This window comes from Equus przewalskii, chromosome 26, assembly GCF_037783145.1.
Source record: "Equus przewalskii isolate Varuska chromosome 26, EquPr2, whole genome shotgun sequence".
Lineage (NCBI taxonomy): Eukaryota > Metazoa > Chordata > Mammalia > Perissodactyla > Equidae > Equus > Equus przewalskii.
The window spans coordinates 18,266,705-18,288,392 of NC_091856.1; the positions used below are offsets into that span (position 1 = coordinate 18,266,705).

The window sequence follows — 21,688 nt, forward strand, 5'->3', positions numbered from 1 at the left end:
GGGTTGGGAGGCGGGAGTTGACGGGAGGTGAGGCAGGGAAAATCTTAGCTTCAGCCTGGCTGAGGCCACAGGGAGAGCCCACTCAGGGGTCGTGCTGGGCTGGGTGGTGTCCACACCATGGCCTGGGCCCTGGAGGGCGGAAGGGGCAGCCCTGGCTGGTTTGAATGCAGTGCTCATGATCCTTTGTGCAGACATAGTGGCTGGGAGCTCAGCTTGGGATGGCGCCAACCAGGGAGGTGGATCTGGCGAGGAGTTTGGTTGTCAGCCAGTGGTCTGCCTGGCTCCCCCAGAAGAGGCAGAGCTGATGCGGCAGTGCCCGTGCCCAGCTGGGTTCCTGGGTGCTCTTAGAGTTTCTTCCCCTTGGGTCTCCAAGGCCCTGAAGATGGCTGAGTCCGTCTGCCTTCTGGACAGATGGGGACTAAGGATGAAGAGAGGAAGGACTTGCCTGAGGTTGCATGCAACTCAGCAGCGAAGGGGGGATGAGAACCCAGGTCCCTGATTTCCCAGCCCAGGCCTCTCTCCATCACACCAACTGGATGACTCAGAGTACCTGGCTTTCATCTTGGTGTTCCTTTTCTTTTGGACTCCCCAGTGGCACGTTCCTTCCTAGGACCCCTGGGCTTACTGGCTGGAGCCTAGCACTCCTCTGAAAAAGCAGAGTATGCAGTGGAGAAAGCCCTTGCTTGGCCAACAGCCTGGACACTGAGGCACATTTTGTCCCTCCTCATCGCATGATCTCAGGAAAATAGGCTTTTTTCTCTGCCTCAGTTTCCCCTTTGGAGGAACCATGGACTGGACCAGGTATTGCCAGGCCCCTTCCAACCATCCGATTCTTCGATTCTCCGCAGCCCCTCTCCTCTCCCTGGGCTCCAAGAGTCACTGGTCAAGTTTGGGGTCTGGCTCGACAGGGACACAGCCCTCAACCTGCTACGCAGGTGCTTCTGGTCGAAGCGTTCTCGTGCGAGCTGGAGCCCAGGCCAGGCTGGGAGGGTTGTTGTTGTTTGTGGAGCCAGGCTGTTTCCAAGATGTCATTGCTCAGGGAAAACCATCATTCCGCCGAGGGATAAACAAGGCTGCTTACGGCTCAGCCCGCTAAGCCCGGAGAGGCTGGAGCCGCTTACAGCAGGCCAGCCCGGCTCAGCCCCAGGGAGCCACCACCTTCTCCTGCACAACCAGCTGCACCCAGGCATCCGGGAGCAGGGTAGAGGTGGGGACAGGGTTGGGGAGAGGGGTGCTGGGGCCAGGAGCCACTTGGAAGGCCGGCGGTTCCAGGCACAGAGGTGAGGGGAAAAGGTCCCAGGATACCCTTTTCCTCTGGCAGTGGGACTAGGTCATCACTCCAGACGTGTGGGTAGCTGCCAGGTATGCCCTCTGTTCCAGATGGCCCAGGGCTTCTCCCTTCTCTCTGCCTGCCATGGGCCGGCCTGCTTGCACCTGGCACTGTGGCTCAGGCTGCTGTCGGAGAATGTCAGCGGCTCCCAACTTAGAAAGGCGGAGGGGGGCGGGGGGTGTGCACTAAGTTATTTGGAACTGGGCACACTTTTGCCCTCGTAGCCAGGGCTCTCTGTGGTGTCCTCAGTTACCTCTTGGTGGGGTTATCTTCAGCTTGTAGCAGAACCTCAGATGCTCAGGGCACAGTGGCGGGGGTGGGGGGACATGGGGAGAGGAGGCAAACGAGCTAGGCAGAGCCTCTGGGGGCCAAATGGCTGGCACAGACTTGAGAAGAGGCTGGAGGCAGCCAGGGAGGAGGACCATGGAATGGAAGGTGGCATGGCCATGCCACTCCCCTAGTTAAGGGTTGTAACCAGTGCCTATCCAGGACCCTGAAACCTTCACTGCTCAGCCCGTAATTAATGGGGCTCCTAGTTGGTACAAATAGTGGCTCTGTGCTTGTCCCCTCCCTCCCTCCCTTCCTTCCACATGTGTCAGATACCTGCTATGTACCAGGCACTGGCCAGGTACTAGAGGTATAGACAAGAAAGGCCCAACCTTGTGCCAGGGATGGGCATGTAACAGACCGTAACAACACAGCTTTGATGGGGAGCCTTGGGGAGGAGGCTGTGGGGACCCTGGGGGGGGGGCTTCTAATGCAGCCTGGGAGCCTCAGCGAAGCTTTCTGCAGGAGGTGAGGCTGCACCTGGCTGCACAGACACTTGCCCGTCAAAGGAGCAGATCTCCCTCCAGATCTGTCCGCCCCTCTGGGGTGGAGCCACGATTCCTGCCTGGCCAGAGGACCGCTGCTGTGTCTCCAGCCACAGATTCCTTTGTAACACCGGGGCAGGTGTATCCTGGGTTGTGGACAGGAGCGTGGCCTCTGGGCTGGAGGGCGGTTTTCCCACTTTGTATTGTGCCTTTGGGCTGGATCTCACCGTGCACCTGTTTCCCCAGGCAGTGGCCCAGCCTCATTGGGTTAAATGAGATGATGTGGGTACATGAGGGGCTTCGTGACAAGGAGTCATGCCAGCAGTGGGAGGGCCGCCTGCACCTTACCTCGCGGGTGCTGTTATTGAATGAGGTGATGTGGTTATGTGAGGCCCTTGGCGCGGTGTCTGACACAGAGTAGGCATTCAGTCCACGGAGGTGGTGTGGCAGCTTTTTGCAGGTGGCAATCAGTGGAAGGTGCTAGCAGAGATGTGTACCATGGAAGGGGGCCCATGGAAGAAGCAGCCACTGCCTCAGCCCAGGGAGCAGGGGAGACACTGGGATGGATGCTTTGGTTTGTTTAATTGACTTTTAAATAAACTTTTTTTTTTTTTTGGGAGGGAGACTGGCCCTGAGCAAATATCTGTTGCCAGTCTTCCTCTTTTTGCTTGAGGAAGATTGTCCCTGAGCCAACATCTGTGCCAGTCTTCCTCTACTTTGCATGTGGGACGCTGCTACAGCGTGGCTTGATGAGTGGTTTGTAGATCTGAGCTAGGGATCCAAACTGGTGAACCCCGGGCTACTGAAGTAGAGCATGCAAACTTAACCACTATGCCACCAGGCCGGCCCCTAAGTAAACTTTTAGGTGGAAGTATAACACACTTTTAGAAAGATTAGAACTGTATAGCTGATGAATTTTCACAAAACAAACACACCTTCCAGGTGAAGATATAGAACATTCTAGTACCCGGGGACCCCCTGTCCCCTGTGCCCCCTTTCAGTCACTACTGCCTCAAAGCTAACCTGTTCCCTGACTTCTCTCATGGGTCAGTGCTGCCTGTTATTGAACTTGGTATACATGGAGTCACTGAGTACGTGTTCTTTTGTGAGAACTTCTTGCAGTCAGCGTTTTAATGGTGAATTCGTCCGTGTTAGGACAGGAAGTTTGATTTTGTTGGTTCTCATTGCCGTATGGCATTTCATCGTGTGGCTATACCACAGTTTATCCATTCTACTGTGGAGGGACATTGGGTTGTTGGCAGTTGGAGGTTATAACGAACAATGTTGCTATGCATATTCTTGCACGTGTCTTTTGATGTGCTATATATACTTTTCTGTTGGGTAAATACCTAAGGTTTGCAATTGCAGAGACTAAAGTTGTATACGATTAGCTTGAGCAGATACCATCATGTGATTTTCCGAAGTGTGGCACCGGGACACCCTCCTTGAGAGGTGGCGTATGAGAGGGCCTGTGGCTCCATGTCCTCACCGATATGATTGGTGTTAGATATTGTGATATCCAATTGTGGTTTTAGTTTGCATTTTCTTGGTGACTAATGAGGTTCAGCACCTTTTCATACATTGGCTGGCCATTTGGATGACCTCTTTGTGGTGTGTCTGTTCAAGCCCTTCCCCTGGTTTTCTATGGGATTGTCTGTCTGTTTCTTATCAATTTGTGGGAGCATAAAAAATGTTCTGAAGATGTGCTCCTCATTGGACATACACATTGCAAATATCACCTCCCACTCTGTTAAGAGGATCTTTTTTTTTTTTTTTTTGAGGAAGATTAGCCCTGAGCTAACATCTGCCGCCAATCCTCCTCTTTCTGCTGAGGAAGACTGGCCCTGAGCTAACATCCGTGCCCATCTTTCTCTGCTTTATATGTGAGATGCCTGCCACAGCATAGCTTGACAAGCAGTGCGTAGGTCCGCACCCAGGATCCAAACTGGCGAACCCCAGGCGCTGAAACGGGACGTGTGAACTTAACTGCTGTGCCACTGGGCTGGCCCCCTGTTAAGCGTATCTTTTGAAGAACAGAAGTTCTTAATGTAATGCAGTCCAGCTTGTCAGTCTCTTCTTTAGGAAGAATGCTTTTTGAATCTGTTTCTTTGCCTATTACAAGGTTGTGAATATATTCTCTGATGTTATCTTCTAGAAGTTTTATTGTTTTATGTTTCATATTTGGATCTAAAATCCACTTATGCATGTTGTGATATAGAGGTCAAGATTCCTTTTCTCTGGACCAACATCCAATTTGCTTAAAAGACTGTTCTTTCTCACTGTAGGGCAGTTAACACCTTTGTCAGAAATCAAGGGGCAATACGTGTATGGGTGAGCTGAGTTTTGAAGGATGAGTAGGAGTTCGCCAGGTGGACAAGGGAGGGGAGGTAGCAGGTGGGAAATACAGTGAGCACAGGATAGAGGTGCCTGAGAGTAGAGTATGTCTGGGGAACCATATATACTTCCGACTGGCTGGAGGGAAGAGAGGAGAAATGGTGTGGTGGAGTGGCTGGTTGGCAGGGGCAGAACACAGAGGCTAAGGGGCCGGGACTATCCCAGAGGGATGGAGGGGTTTAAAGCAGGAGGGGAAGACACCGTCAGGTTCAAGTGAGGGAGATGAGAGAAAGTCCCATGGCAGGAGGGTGACAGGAGGATGGGTTTGGAGCCGACTGCACACCCAGCCAGACCCAGCCTCGACGTCACCCTCCGCGGAGAGAGAGTGTGTCTGCTCCGGGGAGGCAGTGGTGGAGGCAATCGTGCGCCCGGGGCTTTGCCGGCCTGTGGCTGAGTCCAGTGGCCAGATGTCTGCTCCTGTGTCCTCAGAGGAAGAGCCCCACGCCCCCACCTGACCCCCCACCCAGTGCCCCCAGCATTGCATGCCCTGAGGGAGGAATATTTTAGGAACTGAGGCAGACGGACGAGGCCGGGGATCTTTGGAAAGGAGGCGCATTCTGCTTCTCCTTGATACACCCACAAGGAGACCTGGCTGTGCCTTGGGCCCTCAGAGCTGACCCCTCCAGGTTGGCTGAGATTCAGAGCTAGGCAGACACCCTCGGGAGAGTGTGGCCCAGAGGGTGGAGTGACTTGGCCCAGGCCACACAGCGAGCCAAACTGACCCAGCCTCGGGAAGCTGAGCGCAGGCTCGGCTCCCTCCCCGGCCTCCAGGGCCTCTGGGATGGGCCTCAGTTCCGCCTGAAATGTACAGATAATAATGCCTCCAACCAAGGGCTGCTGGAAGGGTCGGAATGGGTCATGTGTCCTTCCCCAGAGTAGGGTGCAGGGGAGGGGGCTGATGACGAGGAGGATGAGGGTTGGAAGGAGGATTCCAGGAGTTGCAAGTGTTTATTGAGCACCTACCATGTACCAGGCCCCTTTACGTGGATCGTCTCCCAATGGTGCTGGGTGGAGGTACTGGGTGTTTGTATGACCATTTTACAGATAAGGAAGTTGAGCCTTGATGAGGTTAAGCAGCCTGTCCAAGGGCACCGAGCTGGGAGGCAGCAGAGCCAGGATTTCAACCCCGATTTGTCTGTCTCCAGACCCCACTTCTTCACCTGCAATAGGCTTCGCTCCACCACCCCTGGTTCTGAAAGTGCTCCCTGTTCTCTGAGCTGATGCCTGGAGCTCAGCCTTAGGTTTCGTTGGTCCCTGGAGCCCGCCGCGATGGAGGGTCAAGTGGTGGAGACGAAGAACACTGCGTGGGCTGAGCATAGCTGTACACCAGGCCTGCCTCCGCCCCGTGGCAGCCGTGTGAGGGAGGCGTCGCGTTGACTCAGCCACGTGGCTAGGAGTCAACCCCAGGCCTGCGCGATTCCGAATCCTGGCCTGGTGACCACAGTGCTGTTGGTGCCCTTCCCTGGGGTCCTCCTAGCTTGGCAGAGCTTTTTTGTCTGATCAACCTAACGTAGAACATCACAGAGAAGCCACAGGCTTCCGGCCCTCCCCGCCAGGAGGTGGTCAGGTGCATGGAATCCTGCACCACCCCTGCCCACCAGGTGAGTCGGACACCTCCCCCTCCATCTCCACCGACTTGGGGGCAGAGCAGCCCTGCGTCTGGTATTGCTCACCACTGCCTGGCGCACTGCCTGGCGCAGTGCCTGGCCCAGGGGGGTGCTTGGTGGGGTCTTTTGACAGAGGATAGGTGAGGAACGGTGGTGAAGGGGGCAGGAAAGGAGCTCAGGGGGCAGTAGAGAGAGCAGGGCTTTGAAGCCAGGCTCACCCCAGTTGCACTCGGGCTCCTCTGCTTACTGGCTTTGGATCTTGCACAAGTTACTTAACCTCTCTGAGTCCCAGTTTCCTTATTTGCACAATGGGGCCCATGACATGACCTCATGGGGTTGCTAGAAGTGAGAGAGCATGTAAAGCAACTGTCACAGCGCCTGGTGCCTAGTAGATGCTCGGTTAAAAGGCTCTCTCCCCCTCTCCCCCTGTCTTTTTCATCATTTCATCTCTGGCTGTACCTTCCCTATCTTTACAGCACCGGGTAAACACTCGCAGGGTGAAGTCCGAATTCCTTGACACAGCCACACTTCTGCTCCATGGAACCACCAGCTGTTCCGTGCTGTCTCTCCCATCTCTTCCCCCATTACCTTCTCCAAGAGCCGTCTCAGTCTTCCCTGCTGCCCCTGTGTTTCCGCAGCCCCCTGGGGGGTGGTGGTGGGTGGGAGCCTGACACGGGTCCCTTTCCCGGCTCTCTCCCCCACAGACCTAGCAGCCGCAGGGAAGGGAATGTCTTGCCACAGTTTGGCTCCAGTGCCCCGTGTGGGCCCCGGCACATGACTGGGGCTCTGTCGGTATTTGCTGAGTAACTCTGGGGGTGGGGGTGGGGTGAGTAAGCCAGGGACGCAGCCCCGATGAGCCAAAGCAGGGCCTGCCCAGGGCCGTGAGAGCAGGGCAGGCCAGGCATAGGCAGGAGAGCAGGGAGCCCTCCAGCCAGGGCATCCGAGGGAGCTTTGAACTGGGCTCCTAGGGATGGGCAGGAAGCGGACTTGGGGAGGCAGAGATAATAGAGACTGAGATAGTGGGTGGGCACACACGGACCAGGCAGAGCAGGAGTGGCGAGTGACGGTGGAGCCCACAGGTGAGCAGGGAGCCCAGGGGTGTGGCAGGAGAGGCCCGTGGGGCCTGGCGCTCTCCTTCCGACGGAAGCGTCAGTTACCGCAGGGCCAGGAAGAGGCTGGGGAAAGCCCCGTGCTCAGCTCTCAGGCCCTTCAGAGGAGAAGAGAGCTGGAGGTGTGAAGGGGGTCTTTGGGCCTGCGGGGTGGGGAGTGAGATGGTGAGTCCAGCCCACCCGTGTGCACATTGAAGCAGTGGCGTCTGAGACCCCAGAGGAGAAGATGCTTGACAGGGTGTGACGGGGAGCTCAGTACTGGACGCCCAGACTTGGGAGCTGCTCCCCACTCCCAGGGAGAAGCTGGGCCCCAGGAGCGGGTGGGCATCTCAGCAGGCTCCAAGGCTGGGCCTGAGGGCATTAGCTGGGTGACAGTGCCAGGAGCGGGGAAGGTTTCTAAGAGGAGTCTCCTTGCTTCCCCCTCCTCAGGGGTTCCTGTTCCCTGCGTGCTGGCTCTGTCCTCAGAGTCTCTGAGATGGGTGAGCTGCTTCTCCTCTGTGGCTCAGTGTCGCTTCCAGTGGAATGGGTGGGCTCCCTGCTGTGCCGCGTTGCCCTCCTGTGCCCTTGACAGATCCGTGCGTGGTGAGATCCTTTAGGGAGAGGATTCCCAGCCTGCAGTCTAATTCCTCCTCCTTCCTCCCCTCCTGCAGCTGGGCCTCTGTTTCCAGGGGGCATGAAAGGATAGCTGACTCAGGCGGGCCCCGGCCTGGAGAGGGGGCTGCTGAGGCCGTTCCTCTTTCAGTGTGTGTCACTGGAACTGGTCCCATGCCAGGGTCTGGTCTGGATTCTAGTCCTGATCCTGTGGTGTGACCTTGGGCACAGCACCTCCCTTCTCTGGGCCGCAGTCGCCTTGTCTGTTAACCGAGGGCTCCCTAGAATGATCTGGGGAGTCAGAACAAGGTCGAGATGCCTGGGCCCTGCTCTCGGGGACTCTTACCCAGTAGGTCTGGAGTTGGGCACAGATAGAGAGATTTTTTAAATGCCCCACAGGTGATTCTCAAGTACACCTCTCTGTTGAGAACCAATAATCCGGATCAATACTTTTCAGACTTTTATATGCAAATTAATCACCCCAGATCTTGGTAAAATGTGGATTCTGATCCAGTAGGTGTGGACTGTGGCCTAAGATTCTGTATTTCGTATGAGCTTCCAGGTCCTGCTGGTTCCCGGGCCACACTTTGAGTTGAAAGAGTCTAGATGGATCGTGGAGGTTCATTGGGTTGCTCATTCATTCATTCATTCAGCAAACACTTAAGATGAGGAGTGGTAAGGAGTGAGGCAAGAGGGAGAGAGAGAGCCAGAGTCTGCCAGGGCTGCAGGATTTGGGCTTTATCTGGAGGGCACTGGGGAGCCACGTCAAGGTTCTCAGCAGAAGAGTGACAGGGTCGGGTGTGCCTTTAGAGGGCTCCCCTGGCGTGGCACAGAGAATGCCCGAGGGGACAGGACTGCCCCTGGGAGGTCAGCAGCCATCCCGAGGACAGGTGATGGTGGTCTGGAGGGAGGTGCTGGTAAGGGGAGGTGGAGAGAGTGGAAAGATTCTTTTTTTTAAGTGAATGAACTTTATTTTTTAGAGTAGTTTCAGGAAATGAGAGGAAAGTCTAGAGAGTTGCCATATGTTCTCTCTCTCCACACACACGTACGCTCCCCCAGTGGAAAGAAACAGAAAATGGTCCCCAGGTCCCTGGTTTGGGCATCTGGTGATGGCATCATTGGCACAGAGACTCTGAGAGGAGCAGTGGCCTTGGGGAAGATGAGGCGTTCAGTTGGGGGCACGTTGAGTTGGCAGCACCAATGTGCTGTATGTATCCAGAAGGATGTCTCCATCTCTGAGCGTGCGCTCCGGCCATACAGGCGTCTCTCTGTTCCGCCTTAGTGAGCCCCTCCCTGCCCACTGAGCAGATTTCAGGCTCCGGGTCATTCCACAGGGTGGCTTTTCCCACCGGCTCCTTTTTCCTCCCTCGCCGCACGGTACGGTTTTCCTTCACATCGTGCATCAGTTTTTATTCATTACGTGTTTATTGAGGCGACGACTTGGTTAAGGTCAGTCCTTCTCTCTAGCCCGGGAGCTCCACCAGGGCAGGCATCGTGTCTCCCATTCCCCGTTGCATCCACAGAGCCAGGACAGGGAGCAGTACTGTCCCATGAACACTTGCCTCTGGGATCTGGACTCGGGAGACAAGTCAGGGCTGGCAGCGTGGACTGGGCGTCGTCAGCGGCCACATGGTGCAGACGGTGGCCGTAGCCTGGGGAATGGAGGGCGCACGAGGGAGCGTGCAGGACTGGGATAGGGGCACCTGGGACGGGTTCTGATGAACAGCTGAGGCCCGTGATGCAGTGGAGAAGGGCTCATCAGATGGGTCGGCGGGAATTGGGGGAGGGAGATGTCAAAGCGGGGCCATCTGCGGTGGACGAGGCTGCTGTTTGCGGCATGCTCTGTGCACCAGCCCGGCGCCAAGCTCTGGTGTATGTCAGCTCAGTGACTCCTCCCACAGCACTGCAAGGTGCTATTATTGACCCCATCTTATGGCTAAGGACACTGAGGCCCAGAGAGGTTGTGCCCGTGGTCACCCAGCCAATAGGTATGAAGTGGGGATCTGTCTGCATAGCTCCCCACTGTGAGTGCTGCCTCCGTTCTCCTGGTCTTTGCCCAAGTGTCATTTGGGGGCAGGGAAGAGGAGAACGCCTGGAGGCCCTGAGCTGGCGGCAGAGGCAGGGCGGTGGCTCCAGTCTCTGGTGTCAAGAAGTCAGGCCTGAGGAGCTGGACCAAGCTGGACCGAGGCTGGGCTGGGGGAGCCTCATGTCAGCCCAGCAGCTGAGGTTCCTGGAAGCCAGGGAGCTGGTCAGGGCCCCAGAACGTGCCAAACCTGAAGGAGCAACCCCATCTCAAAAGTCAAGCCCAGGGGCTAGCCTGGTGGTATAGTGGTTAAATTCACACGCTCTGTTTTGGCGGCCTGGGGTTCTCAGGTTCGTATCCCGGATGTGTACCTATACACCACTCATCAAGCCATGCTGAGGCAGCGTCAAAATAGAGGAAGACTGGCACAGATGTTAGCTCAGCAACAATCTTCCTCAAGCAAAAAGAGGAAGATTGGCAACAGATGTTAGCTCAGGGCCAATCCTCCTCACCAAAAAAAAAAAAAAAAAAAAAAACACCCCACACAAAAACAACCAAAAATAAAGTGTTAGGCCTTTAAAAAAAAAAAAAGTCAAGCCCGGAGGTCAGAGCCTGGGCAGGAATTCTAATAGCCTCTCCCTTTCTCCAACTGTGACTTTCCAGTTCACACAGCACTTTCCTGTCCTTTCTCAGACTTGGTCCTCTCAGCTCAGGCAGCTGAGGTGTCCTCACCCCATTTCATGGCAGAGACAAGCAGAAGTGATAGCCTGGGCTCACACAGCTGGCAAACGATGGCATGAGGATTCCAGTCCAGGTGGTCTGGCTTTGTGTCAGTGTTCTGTCTGTGAAATCCTAGCTGTGTAAGGGCCACCCTGCGACGGATGCACACCCCGCTTCACACCCCACCCCCTCCCCCAGTGCAGGAAGTGGTTTCGGAGGGCAGATGCGAGCCTGGCATCTGTGGGGGACGCGATGAGTCATCTGAGTGAGAGCTGCAGGTTGACTCTGGGGTCAGCAGACCTGGCTGCACATTTAGTAGCTGTGTGACATTGGGCAAGTCACTTCCAGCAGCCCGCTGCCACCCCCAACCCCAGTAGCAGGTGGGGATCTGGGGCCCACGTGACACAGCTGATGTGAGCAGGCGCCCTGAGTGTCACACCTGCCACCCTTCCCTGAGTGTTCGAGCCCTGGATTCAGTTGGGGAAAGGATTTGATTAGATCCTAAACAGCAGCCCCATTTAGAGGGCCTGGTTCATTTCCTGTGTGCTTCTAGCAGGCGAGACATGGACAGAATTAACCCTGGTCCAGCCAAGCCAAAGAAGTGATGGGAGGGAGACAGACTCCCCACAGGAATGGGGCAGCCGTCTCGGTACTCTGGACCCAAGGCCCTGGGCAAACTGGCCGGTCTCTCTGGGGTGCCTTGGCTGGATTCTTGTCACCCGACCTGTTGCGACAGCTGCCTGAGTGTCCCCAGCTGCCTGCACTTCCTCTAGCAGAACGCTCACCACGCTAGTTGAGACCAATTGTCCAACCTCTTTTTTTCTGCTCAACTGAGGGCAGAGATTGTGTCTGACTTGTGCTCCGCTGTCTTCGCTCGGTGCCTGGGGAATGAATGGATGCACGCGTGTCTGCACACATGCGTGTCCCTGTCCTCCTGCACCCCCACGGCCTGCTCACACTGTGCAGAGCAGCCTTCTCGCAGCACAGCTCCGCATGTGTCCCTCCGGTGCTCGCAGGGCAGTCCCACGCCCGGCTTCTTCTGTAACGTGGCGCTCATCTTTATTTCTTCCCCTGTCCTAATTCTCTCACTTGCCACCCTCCCCCAGATTTCCGAGTTTCCCTCCGTCTGCTCCAGAGGCCCCCTGCCCTGAAGGCACCCCCCACCCCAGCTCTCCCAGGAACCCCGGCCTGACCCAGTCTGCCCTGGTGGCTCGCACGAGCCCTGTCCAGGAGCACAGGAAAGAACCAAGGCACCCGTGTGGGATGGGCCCAGGTGAGGGGCCTCAGGCAGCACTCAGCCCCCTCCCACTCCCTGGAGACCCCTGGGGGCCCCAAGCACTTTAACGGAGCAGGGAGAGTCCTTTGGCCAGGAGACGTGAGTTCTCATAGCCTCTGGGACCTCAGTTTCCCCATCTCTCTAATAAGACTAGACTGACAATAGCCACCCTTTGATCAAGTCTTCTCCTGGGCCAGGCCCCGTGGGGAGCACTAAGGACAGTCCTGTGAGATATCCCAGCTCTGTTCCAGGTGCAGAAACAGGGCACCGAGAGGTTGGGAGGCGTGGCCGGAGTTGCACAGCTGCAGAGTGACAGCCCTGGGATCACAACCAAAGTCTGCCTCCGGGTCTGAGCACAGACTCACTGGCACTGAGAGCCCTTCAGCCCCGGTGGTTTCTCAGCTGGGCTGCCCGGGGCGGGGTCCTCTGGGGACAGAGGCGCTTCCCCTCCTGGCTTTGTTTGGTTTGGCCTCCGTGGAAGGCAGCGTTGGCAGAGGTGGCCTGACTTGCATTTCTGGTTTTGGGTCTGTTGCTGCACTTTCCCCGAGGGGTGGGCGGGCTCGGCGGCAATGCTGCTGGGACAGGGCTTGCCCCACCCCCACCCCCCAGGAAAGGGGAAATGAGGCCTGCTCCCGCTCAGGGCCGCTCTGTGCCAGGCCCCCAGGGCACCAGTTGCTGCCTCCTTCCATCCAACCTTCCAGGTCAGAGGGTCTGGCGGGGGCCGGGGAGGGAATGCAGGGCACCAGGGAGCTGGCCGCGGGCAGTTTGTTTTGCTTGATGGAGAGTGCTCCCTGGTGGGCGGGGCCGCGGGTGGGGGACCCGGCTGCCCTGAGGATTGAGATCAGAAGTAGGCTCCAGAAGAAGGAGCTGGCCTGGCTCTAGTCCCGGCCTAGCCCTGGGGTGCGCGGGGCGGTGGGGGGGGCGCCTTTGGGCAAGTCCCTAGGTCACAGTCCCGGCTGGGCCCTCAGTCTCCCTGTCAGTTCTGTGGAGGGTCTCTCTGTCCGCCTGGGATGGGGCTCAAGTGCAGCCCTTAGTTTCCAGCTGAGATTTCTGGATGGGGGTCCTGGCAGCACAGTCACCAACGTTGATTCTGGGAGCTTGACTGAGTTTGCTTCTAGTGGCCCAGGGGAAAGTTGTGTCACTGTTTGAGGTCGGTGACCTCAGCATTTTCCTCTAGATCCGCTTTTTAAGTCACAACTACGGCCACCGTCATCATCCTGCTGAAGGCCTTTATCTTTCCTGTGGTGTATTCTCCTGGTTGGTCACTTGGGCACGTTGGTTATCCTTTTAATACGTGGCGACCTGGAGGCCCAGAGTCAGTTTAGTGACTAACTCTGCCTGGCTGTGCTGTGTGATTCTAGTTTGGTCCCCACCCCTCTCTGGGCCTCAGCTTCCCCATCTGTGCACTGAGAATTTGGGATCGCAGATGTTCCCGGGTCTGAGGCTATGAGGTTTGAGGGGTCCCTGGGTAGAGCCATCTCCCAGCCGCCACAGGATTTCCAGGGCAGGAAGTCCAGGGAGTGAGTGGGGACCTGTCTTTGGCTGTGCCTGGGACCCACACGCTGGCCAGATCATCCTGGAGTCCGCTGAGCTTCCCTCGCTTGCTCAGACACCCTCACCACTTGGGGGACTCCCTTTCACTTTCATGCTCCCAGGCGGTGGCTCTCAGCCACACCGCGCTTTCACATCGCTCCGGTGCTGCCGATGGCCGTGTGACCCCTGCCAGCTGACTGCGGCTCCCTGCAGCTGCCCAAGCCATGGCTGGGCCTCTTATTCCCTGATGGGATGCCTGGCTGTGGCTTCACCATGGCAGCCTCCCTAGGGCTTAGAGGATTTCTCGGCTTTGGGCGAAGCCTTTCAGGCTCTGGGAAGCTGTGCAGCGGTGCATAAGTCACTGCTCTCTGGGCTCAGCTTTCTCATCTGTCAAATGGACGTTATAATGGTCTCTACAGCAAGAGTTCTTAACCTATGTTCTGGGGGGAAATTCTCCGCCTGTGTGTGTGTGTGCGCACACTTACACGTTCCCGTGTGTCTGTACAGTGCCAGAGTTGTGTGGCGTCTTCTCTTTCATTGGTTCTAGGTGGCTCTGGCCTCATTATGGATGAAACGTGGGCTCTGAATCGTTCTAGCTCCAGCATCCCAAGGCCTTGAGCGTGATGAGAGGCCCAGCCCGGACTGAGACCTGCGTCCCCCATGTGGCTGCAGCACTGGGGACACTCCTGACCTGCTCTGAGCCCCGATCTTCCTGGGAGAGAGCCGCTTTCCCGACTTCATCAAGGGCATTATTTGTCCCTTTGCAGATGAAATCTGTAGGAACCCAGCAAAAACATCCAGGCTTCCGAGGGTCGTGTGCAACGCAGGAAACGCTCTCTTTTGTGTGAAACTCCTGAGGTTCCTCCACACACGGTTTAGAAATCCGTGGGTGGATGATCGCTCGGTGAGGTCCCACGTGTCTGTGACGTCCATTTAGTCCAGATGTGGGCAATATTTTGAAGTTCCAGTTGCATTCCGGTTTCCTAGTTTCAAAAAGATGCTTAAACATTCAGAGGGAGTTCTTGGTTGAATGACTCGTGAGGATGATTTTTAAACTTTGGTTCAGGTCGAAGGTGCTCTTTGGCTGGTCTGGAAGTCTCCCACTTAGTGATGGCTCTGGCTTCGGGCTTGGCTTGGTTCTGGTCCAAGAGGACAGAGAATGCCTGGCTCCTCCTTTATTCGCAGAGGGGCCCTGACACTTCCCTTGAGGGCCAGTGGGAAGACCATATAAGAGCGTTTAATTTGGCACAGCCGCCGGTGCCCAAGAAGAGCCAGATAATGGCGGTTACTTCTTCTCACCTAAACAGTCAACCATGTTTTTGATGGAGCAGAAGCTTCATGTCCAGATAAGGGTGGAACCCGTATGCAGCTGAGCCAAAGGGCCTTTCAAGTTTCCATCTGGTGCTGCAGCTTTCAGACTGGGGTGCTGGGCATGGGGTCCAGGCCACTGGCCGATTTCATTTCAGCCTCTGTGACGTTGGCTCGTGCATCGCCAGCTTCCTCCTCTTCTGAAGCTCTCTTGTTTTCTTTGTTTCCCAGATGTTTGAATCGGAGGCAGATGAGAAGAGGGAGATGCCCTCGGAGGAAGGGAAGGGGCCAGGTGCTGAGGACGCCCCGCCCAGCAAGGACCCCTCTCCTGGGCCAGAGCCTCGTCCAGGTCAAGGCCTCCCAACCAGCAAGGACTCCTCTTCTGATCAGGAACCTTCTCTTGGCCAAGAATCACTACCCAACAAAGACTCGCCTTCCTGCAAGGAAGCCCCTCCAGGTCGGGAGCCCTCACCAAGCAAGGACTCCCCACCAGTCCCGGCCCCCACTCCCGGCCAGGACCTTCCTGCCAGGCAAGAACCCCCTCCCAGCCAAGCTGCTCTGCTCAGCAAAGACCCCCCTGCCCAGGACCTTCCCCCCTGTCAAGACCCAGCCGAGGTCCTTGCCGAGGAGACCACATGCTCTGAGGACGCACCAGCAGCCACCAGGGACCCACCTGTGGCTTCCAGGCCGACCTTTGTGATCCCCGAGGTCCGGCTGGATAGCACCTACAGCCAGAAGGCGGGGGCCGAGGGGGGCAGCTCAGGCGAGGAGGAGGATGCAGAAGAGGCAGAGGAGGGGGAGGAGGGGGAGGAAGAGGAGGAAGAGGACACAAGTGATGACAACTACGGAGGGCGCAGCGAGGCCAAGCGCAGCAGTATGATCGAGACGGGCCAGGGGGCCGAGGGCGGCCTCTCGCTGCGCGTGCAGAACTCGCTGAGGCGCCGGACGCACAGCGAGGGCAGCCTCCTGCAGGAGGCCCGCGGGGCCTGCTTCGCCTCCGACACCACCCTGCACTGCTCGGACGGAGAGGGCGCCGCCTCCTCCTGGGCCATGCCCTCGCCCCGCACCCTCAAGAAGGAACTGGGTCGCAACGGCGGCTCCATGCACCACCTTTCCCTCTTTTTCACGGGACACCGGAAGGTAAGAAGGTCAAGGGTGGAGGAGGAGTGAGTACATGAGCTGGGGGGCGGGGAAGGAGCAGTCACCTTACCCCACCCCCTTCTTCTCTGAGCCATCCAATGAGCCTTCTACCCATTTCACAGAGGACAAAACTGAGGCCCGGGGGGGCCCCAGAAGGCAGAACCTGGACTTAAGCTCGTGACTTTATGACTCTAGATGCTGTGTCCTTACAGCTCTGTTGTACAGCTGGTCCCCACAGAAAGTATGGCAGGTGTGGCCTAGCCCAGGACACTGTGTATTTGGATCTAAAAGATCCGAGATAGTAGCTGGAGAAAAAGTTACAATTTAGACTTGGTCCAGGCCTGGCCAGATTAGAAGTTCATCAGCCAGCCACGATGACAGCACACATGCACTCTGGGCTGGCCTTGTTCGAAGCAATTTACATCAACTGATTAATTCTCACAGCAGCCCTTTGAAGTGGACACCATACTGTGCCCCGGTTACAGATGAGGAAACTGAGGCACAGAAGGGGTTCTCGCACTTGCACCAGATTGCACAGTTTATAAATGTCTGAACCCGAATTAGATTCTGGCTCCAGGGCTGGAGCGCTTAGCCACAGTGCTATTTGCTTCTTGTAAATATTTATAAACAGATGAATAAGCGTTTGTTGATTTCCTGCTGGGTGCCAGGCCCCGTGCTCTGTGCCACAGCAGGGGCCACGGTGATGCGTGAGGCTGATGTCAGCCCGTGTGGAATGAGTTGTCTGTGTGGGCTGGCAAGGTGGAAAGATTGCGCCATGGCCTTGTAGCCCATCAGCCCGCTTGAGTCTGGGCTCTGTCCATTATTTACTGTGTGGCCTTGGGTGAGTCACTCAGCTCCTCTGAACCTTAGAGTTCTTCTCTGAAAAGCAGAGATTCATAGCACTTGTGTCCCAGGTGGCTGGGGATGTCCTGGAAGAGCCTGGTCTCTGATGGTACTGGTGCAGGCACGAGGCGAGTTCTGTTAAAGTGCTAACAGCCTGTGCAGGGCAGCGTGTTGTGATGACTGTCGTGGGGAGAACAGCTATCCCTCAGAGATCTGGGCGTTCAGGAAGAAGAGACCCCAGGGCCCAGGGCCAGCAGAAAAGGCTTCAGGAGAAAGATGCCCCTCAGTTTGGCCTGGAAGTTGAGCAGATTTGGAATGAACAGAGAGGACGAGGCAAGCATTCTGTGAAAGAGAACATGACCTGGACAGAACTGTCTGTAGAGGCCAGTTTGGCTGGAGCAGGGGGTTCCTACAGGGCAGGTGTAGCAGACACATGGCACGCGTGCTGCCGTTTCTCCCTCCACGCCCATGGCAGACATGACTAATGGATTCCAGCACACTTCCCCACCACGTTGGGACGTGGCCTCAGAAGCTTTCTTAGCTTCTCAGCCATAGCAATGAGGCAGGCTTGGTACTTGGGAGGACACCTTCTGCTGAAAGGTGGTTGGGCTGGAAGGGCAGGCTGGAGCCCTCCAGAAGAGGGCCTTCAACTGTGGGCCAGAAATTGGAAGTAAGTCCCAAAGGAACCAGGACTGGGTCTGTTTCCTCATCTGTAAACACGTGAGGTTCTCAGACTTTGACGTGCTCTGAAATCACCAGGAGGAGGTTATTAATATGTAGATTTCTAAGTCCCAAACCTCGGGCTCATGGCATCTGAATTTCCAGGGGGTGGTGCCCAGACGCTGCATTTAAACAAGCCCCCAGAGATGGTGATGCTCCCGGTAGGTTGACTGTCACCATCTTAGGCCATTGCCTGATGCAGCTTCTTCAGGAGAGGGTCCAGAACTGTGTCCCACGGGGCTGAGGCCTCAGGCTCACTCAGGCAGGCCTGGCCACTCCTCTCTGGAGGGCGCTGAGGTCCAAGGGCCCATCGCCTGCCTTGAGCCTCCCACTCCTGACCACCCCCGCAGACCTGTCCACGTTCTGTCCCCTCCCCCCTGCTCCAGTACATGTATTGCATACAGATGAATTCATACACGTTCACGTGTACGAGTCTCATTCCCCAGGTCAGTGGATCTCAGCTCCTATTTGAGACGGATAACTTCCGCCTGGAGTCCAGCAGGCCTGGACCAGCCCTCTCCTGTCTCAGCTTCCTCCTTTGGGTGCCCAAGGTTCCCGCTGCCATCCTCCCCTCCCCTCTCCTCCTTTGGTCTGTCCCTTCCTTTCTTGGGCCTGAGTGACTGAGCTGGCAGGAGCCTCAGAGGCTGCCCCAGCCCCGTGGTGGCTATCCTTCCGTGTGGCGTCCACTTACCAGGCCTCCAGTCCTTCATTATCATTCGGATCCTGCTCCCTCCCGCCAGCTGGCTTCCGTAAGGAACCTGTCCTCGTCAAGGGGCAGCGAGGCCCGGATTGGACAAGCGCCCTGGTCTCACTCCATCCCTCACTGGCACTGGGCCTTGGGCAAGTCCCTGCCCCTCTCTGAGTCTCAGTTTCCTCATTAGTGAAATGGGTGTGGTAATAATACCTCCTTCATAGGGTTGCTGGGAAGATGAAATATTCCGACTTCGGTGAAGCGTTTAGGGCAGTGCCTGGTGCTCGGCACCTGGTGGGTACTCCGTAAATGGGAGGAGGAGGAGAAGAAAGAGAGCAGTAGCAAGAGTAGTAACAGTTATCCCAACATCACAAAGTGTCTCCAGTCCCTTTTCTAGCTTCACAACACTGCTGCAGGGTGGGCCAGTGGTACTTGTCTTATGGTGGGGAGCCTGGGGCCCAGGGAGACGTGTTCTGTCCCAGGCAGGCCACATGGCGAGTAATGATGGAGCTGGACAGTGGGCTCACCCTTGTCCAGTCCTCTCTGGCTCCACCCCAGATCCTGTGCACCTCCTGGTGGGGAGCAGGAGTTGGGGGGCTGGCAGCCTCTCCCCAGGGAGAGGCAGTGGGTCCCCCCATGACTTCCCGTCTTCCTGGCTGGAAGAGTCAGGTTCCTGGGAGGGTCAGCTGATGCCACTGTTTCCAGGCAGGAGGTACAGGGGAGCGGGGTGAAATCTTCAGGTTGTGGATTAGGACCCAGGATCAAGTCTCAGCCCTGCCTCCTCCTTCCCAGTCCTGAGACCCTGGCCAAGTTATGTCTTTTCTGAGCTTCGATTTTCTCTTATGAAATGGGAGTGCTCCGTCTTCATGGAGACTGCAGCATGTAGAAAGCTCTGTGCCCATGGCACTAATCCTCTGGTGACGTGAGACCCAGGAGAGCCAGACAGGCCTGGCATGGCCTTGGGCTTGTCATCATGCTGCTGTGTGGCTAAGCTGAGGCTGCCTGGAGCGCATGCTGCTGGTTACAGAGGCAGCAGTCCCTACGTTGCCCCTCCCCCACCTGTCATCCTGCCCTCTCGTGCATGAGCAATTTCTGTTGTGAGTAGGAATGTCTGAACCAGACAGACCTGACAGATGGTCTGCTGGGCCATGGGCATCTTATAGATGGGCCGCCTGAGGTCCAGAGAGGAGAGTCCCCCAAGGTTATCCTGCAGGTCGTCCTCGGGGTCCGGCGCCTTGTGCTGAGTTAATTGTCTCACAGTGCCCCCTGCTGCCAGACCCCTGCCTTGCCGGCTGTTCCAGGAGGCCTGCAGGGCAGAGCCACAGGCCTGTGTCTGCCTTTTTCCTGGGGAGCCTGGAAGCCCCCAGAGCATCTGGGCCCAGGACGCAGCCGCTGAATCCCACCCCAGCCTGGCCCGGCTTGGCCCAGGGTCACGGGTCATTCTTTGGCTGTGAGGACACCAGAGGCTGGGGTCCCTCCCTGGCTGGGCTTCCTTCTCCCTCCTCCTGCTGGGACTGGCTTGGGCAGAGGCTGTCCGCGGAGGGTGCCAGCCCTGCAGCATTGAACTGCCCTCCCAGGCCGGACGTCAGACAAGAGGACCCCTAAGATGCTTTCTAGCTCCAAGATGTGAGAACGCCTTCCAGCCTCCTATTTAAAAAACAGCCTCAAGAAGGATTATTTCCTATGTCTAAACAAATAAGTGTAGAGTTCAGATCCAGTGTTTCCACAAGGTTCCATGGAGCCTGCCAGGGGGAGTTGGGTCAGAGAGAGCAGCTGGGCACGGCCAGGTGGCCCCGGAGTCAGGTCAGGACCACTGCGGGGAGCCAGGTGAGGCCCTGCTCCCAGGAGAGGCCTCCATCCTGGGTGGGCTCTGGAGCCAGACCTGAAACGCTGTGCTGCTTGCCAGCTGGGAGAGCCCAGGCAAGTCACTGACCTGCTCTGGGCCTCAGTTTCCTCAGCTATAAACTGGAGGAAGCGACAGCAGATCGCTTTCAGAATTATTGGGAAGACTGGGTTGGATAAAGTGTGTTAAGGCCCTTGAGGCCGGTGCCGGGGGCACGGACAGCTCACTGAATCAGAGCAGTAACCACAGAGGCTAATGGTCACTCAGCACGCCCCGCACCAGGCTGAGCGCTTTGCCTGTGTTAACTCATTAGGTAGGTCCAGTCATTGTCCTGATTTTACAAACAAAGAAACTGAGGCACAGAGAGGGGAGGTAACTTGGCTTGGGTCAATTAGCCCATAAGTGACTGAGCTAGGATTCAAATCCAGGCAGCTTAGGATCTACACTTTACCGTGACTATTATTATAGTTATAATTACAATAAGGATTATAATTATTATTCCAAGAGGCGGTGAGCCCCCATCCCTGGAGGTGGCTGAGTAGGGGCTGGGCAGGCCCAGGGTTCCTGCCTGGAGTGAAGGGAGGCCTGGGTGCTTCTGGGCTCACCCACCCCTTGCCTGTCAGCAGGGAGGGTCACATGTGCAGGGAACAGCAGGAAGCAGAGTCCCTTTGCGTTCCGGGCCCTGGGCAGGCCTTGCTGCTGCTCCTGGAGACAGGAGCCTCGGGGGCTGCTTAGGGGCTGGGAATCGAACCCCGACTTTCTGTCTTAGTTTCTTCTCTTTCTGGCCCGCAAGCCCCTTTGGTGCCTGGGTGTCCCTGGCTGCTCTGGGGCCTGACTCCTCCAGGGCCAGAGCTGCCTGGCCCCTCTACTCTGTCAGGCTGACTGGCGTGGGCCGGGCCCTTCCGAAGATGACCCCCTCCCCGCAGTGGAAGGAAGAGCCCATTTCCCAGCAGTGCAGAGGCTAGAGGGGTGGCGGCGGGGCGGGAGTGGTCCCCAGGCCCATTGTGTGGGATTGATAAAGTGCGGAAGCTGAGGTTAGAATGGGAGGAAGCCCAGCGCCACGGCCCTTTCCCACGGGTGGGGGCCTTGGGCACTGCCTAGCCAGACCACTGTGACCGCAGGCTGTGTGTGTAACGGGGTGACAGCAGTAACACTCACTGAGCAGTAAGCACTGGCAGCCCCTGGTGACAAAGAGTGTTCCGTGTGCCAGGATTGGGCCACAGGGGCCACACTTTTATCCTGGTGACTCTTCCAAAGCCAGGCGGGTGGCTGTCACCATGCCTATATCAGAGTGGCAGAAGCTGCAGCTGAGAGGCTTGGAAAGGTCTCCAAAGTCAGTGAAAGCAGGATCCATCCCAGGCCTGGCTGCAAACCCTGGCTCTGGGATCACACACCGTAGATGGGTGTGTGCCTGTGCGCGCACGTACACACACGTTTACAACTCTGGTGGGGCAGCGTGCTCAGGAAGGAAGCGGCATTTCCCGAGTCTTTCACTGAAAACATTCAAAATGTGCCCTGTCCTTGCATTTGAGTGGCAGCATCCTCTAGTGGAGAAGCACAGGCCTTGAATTCAGACAGACAGAGATTCCAGCTGTCACATACATGCTGGGTATCCTGGGGCAAGTGACAACTTCTTTCCATTTACTATATGGACTAGCCGTGAAGATTAATGAGAGAGTTTCTGGATAATGCCCATTTCAGGGTCTGGCCTATAGTGCAGACTCCGTAAATGAAGCTATAACTCATCC

The 21,688-nt window shown here is 56.8% G+C and overlaps 1 protein-coding gene across 16 annotated transcripts in view; it reads left to right on the forward strand.

Moving 5' to 3' along the window:
* RGS3 (regulator of G protein signaling 3) overlaps positions 1-21,688 on the forward strand; it is a 132,323-nt gene that overhangs the window by 102,074 nt on the left and 8,561 nt on the right. For 14 of the 16 annotated variants that reach the window (XM_070595113.1, XM_070595114.1, XM_070595112.1 and 11 more), the window contains one exon: positions 14,935-15,843. In XM_070595113.1, the coding sequence (XP_070451214.1) occupies positions 14,935-15,843 (909 nt within the window). Of the gene's footprint in view, positions 1-6,988; positions 7,223-12,222; positions 12,564-14,934; positions 15,844-21,688 lie in introns of those variants that run through there. The other 2 variants (XM_070595123.1, XM_008525013.2) reach the window with 2 other exon arrangements.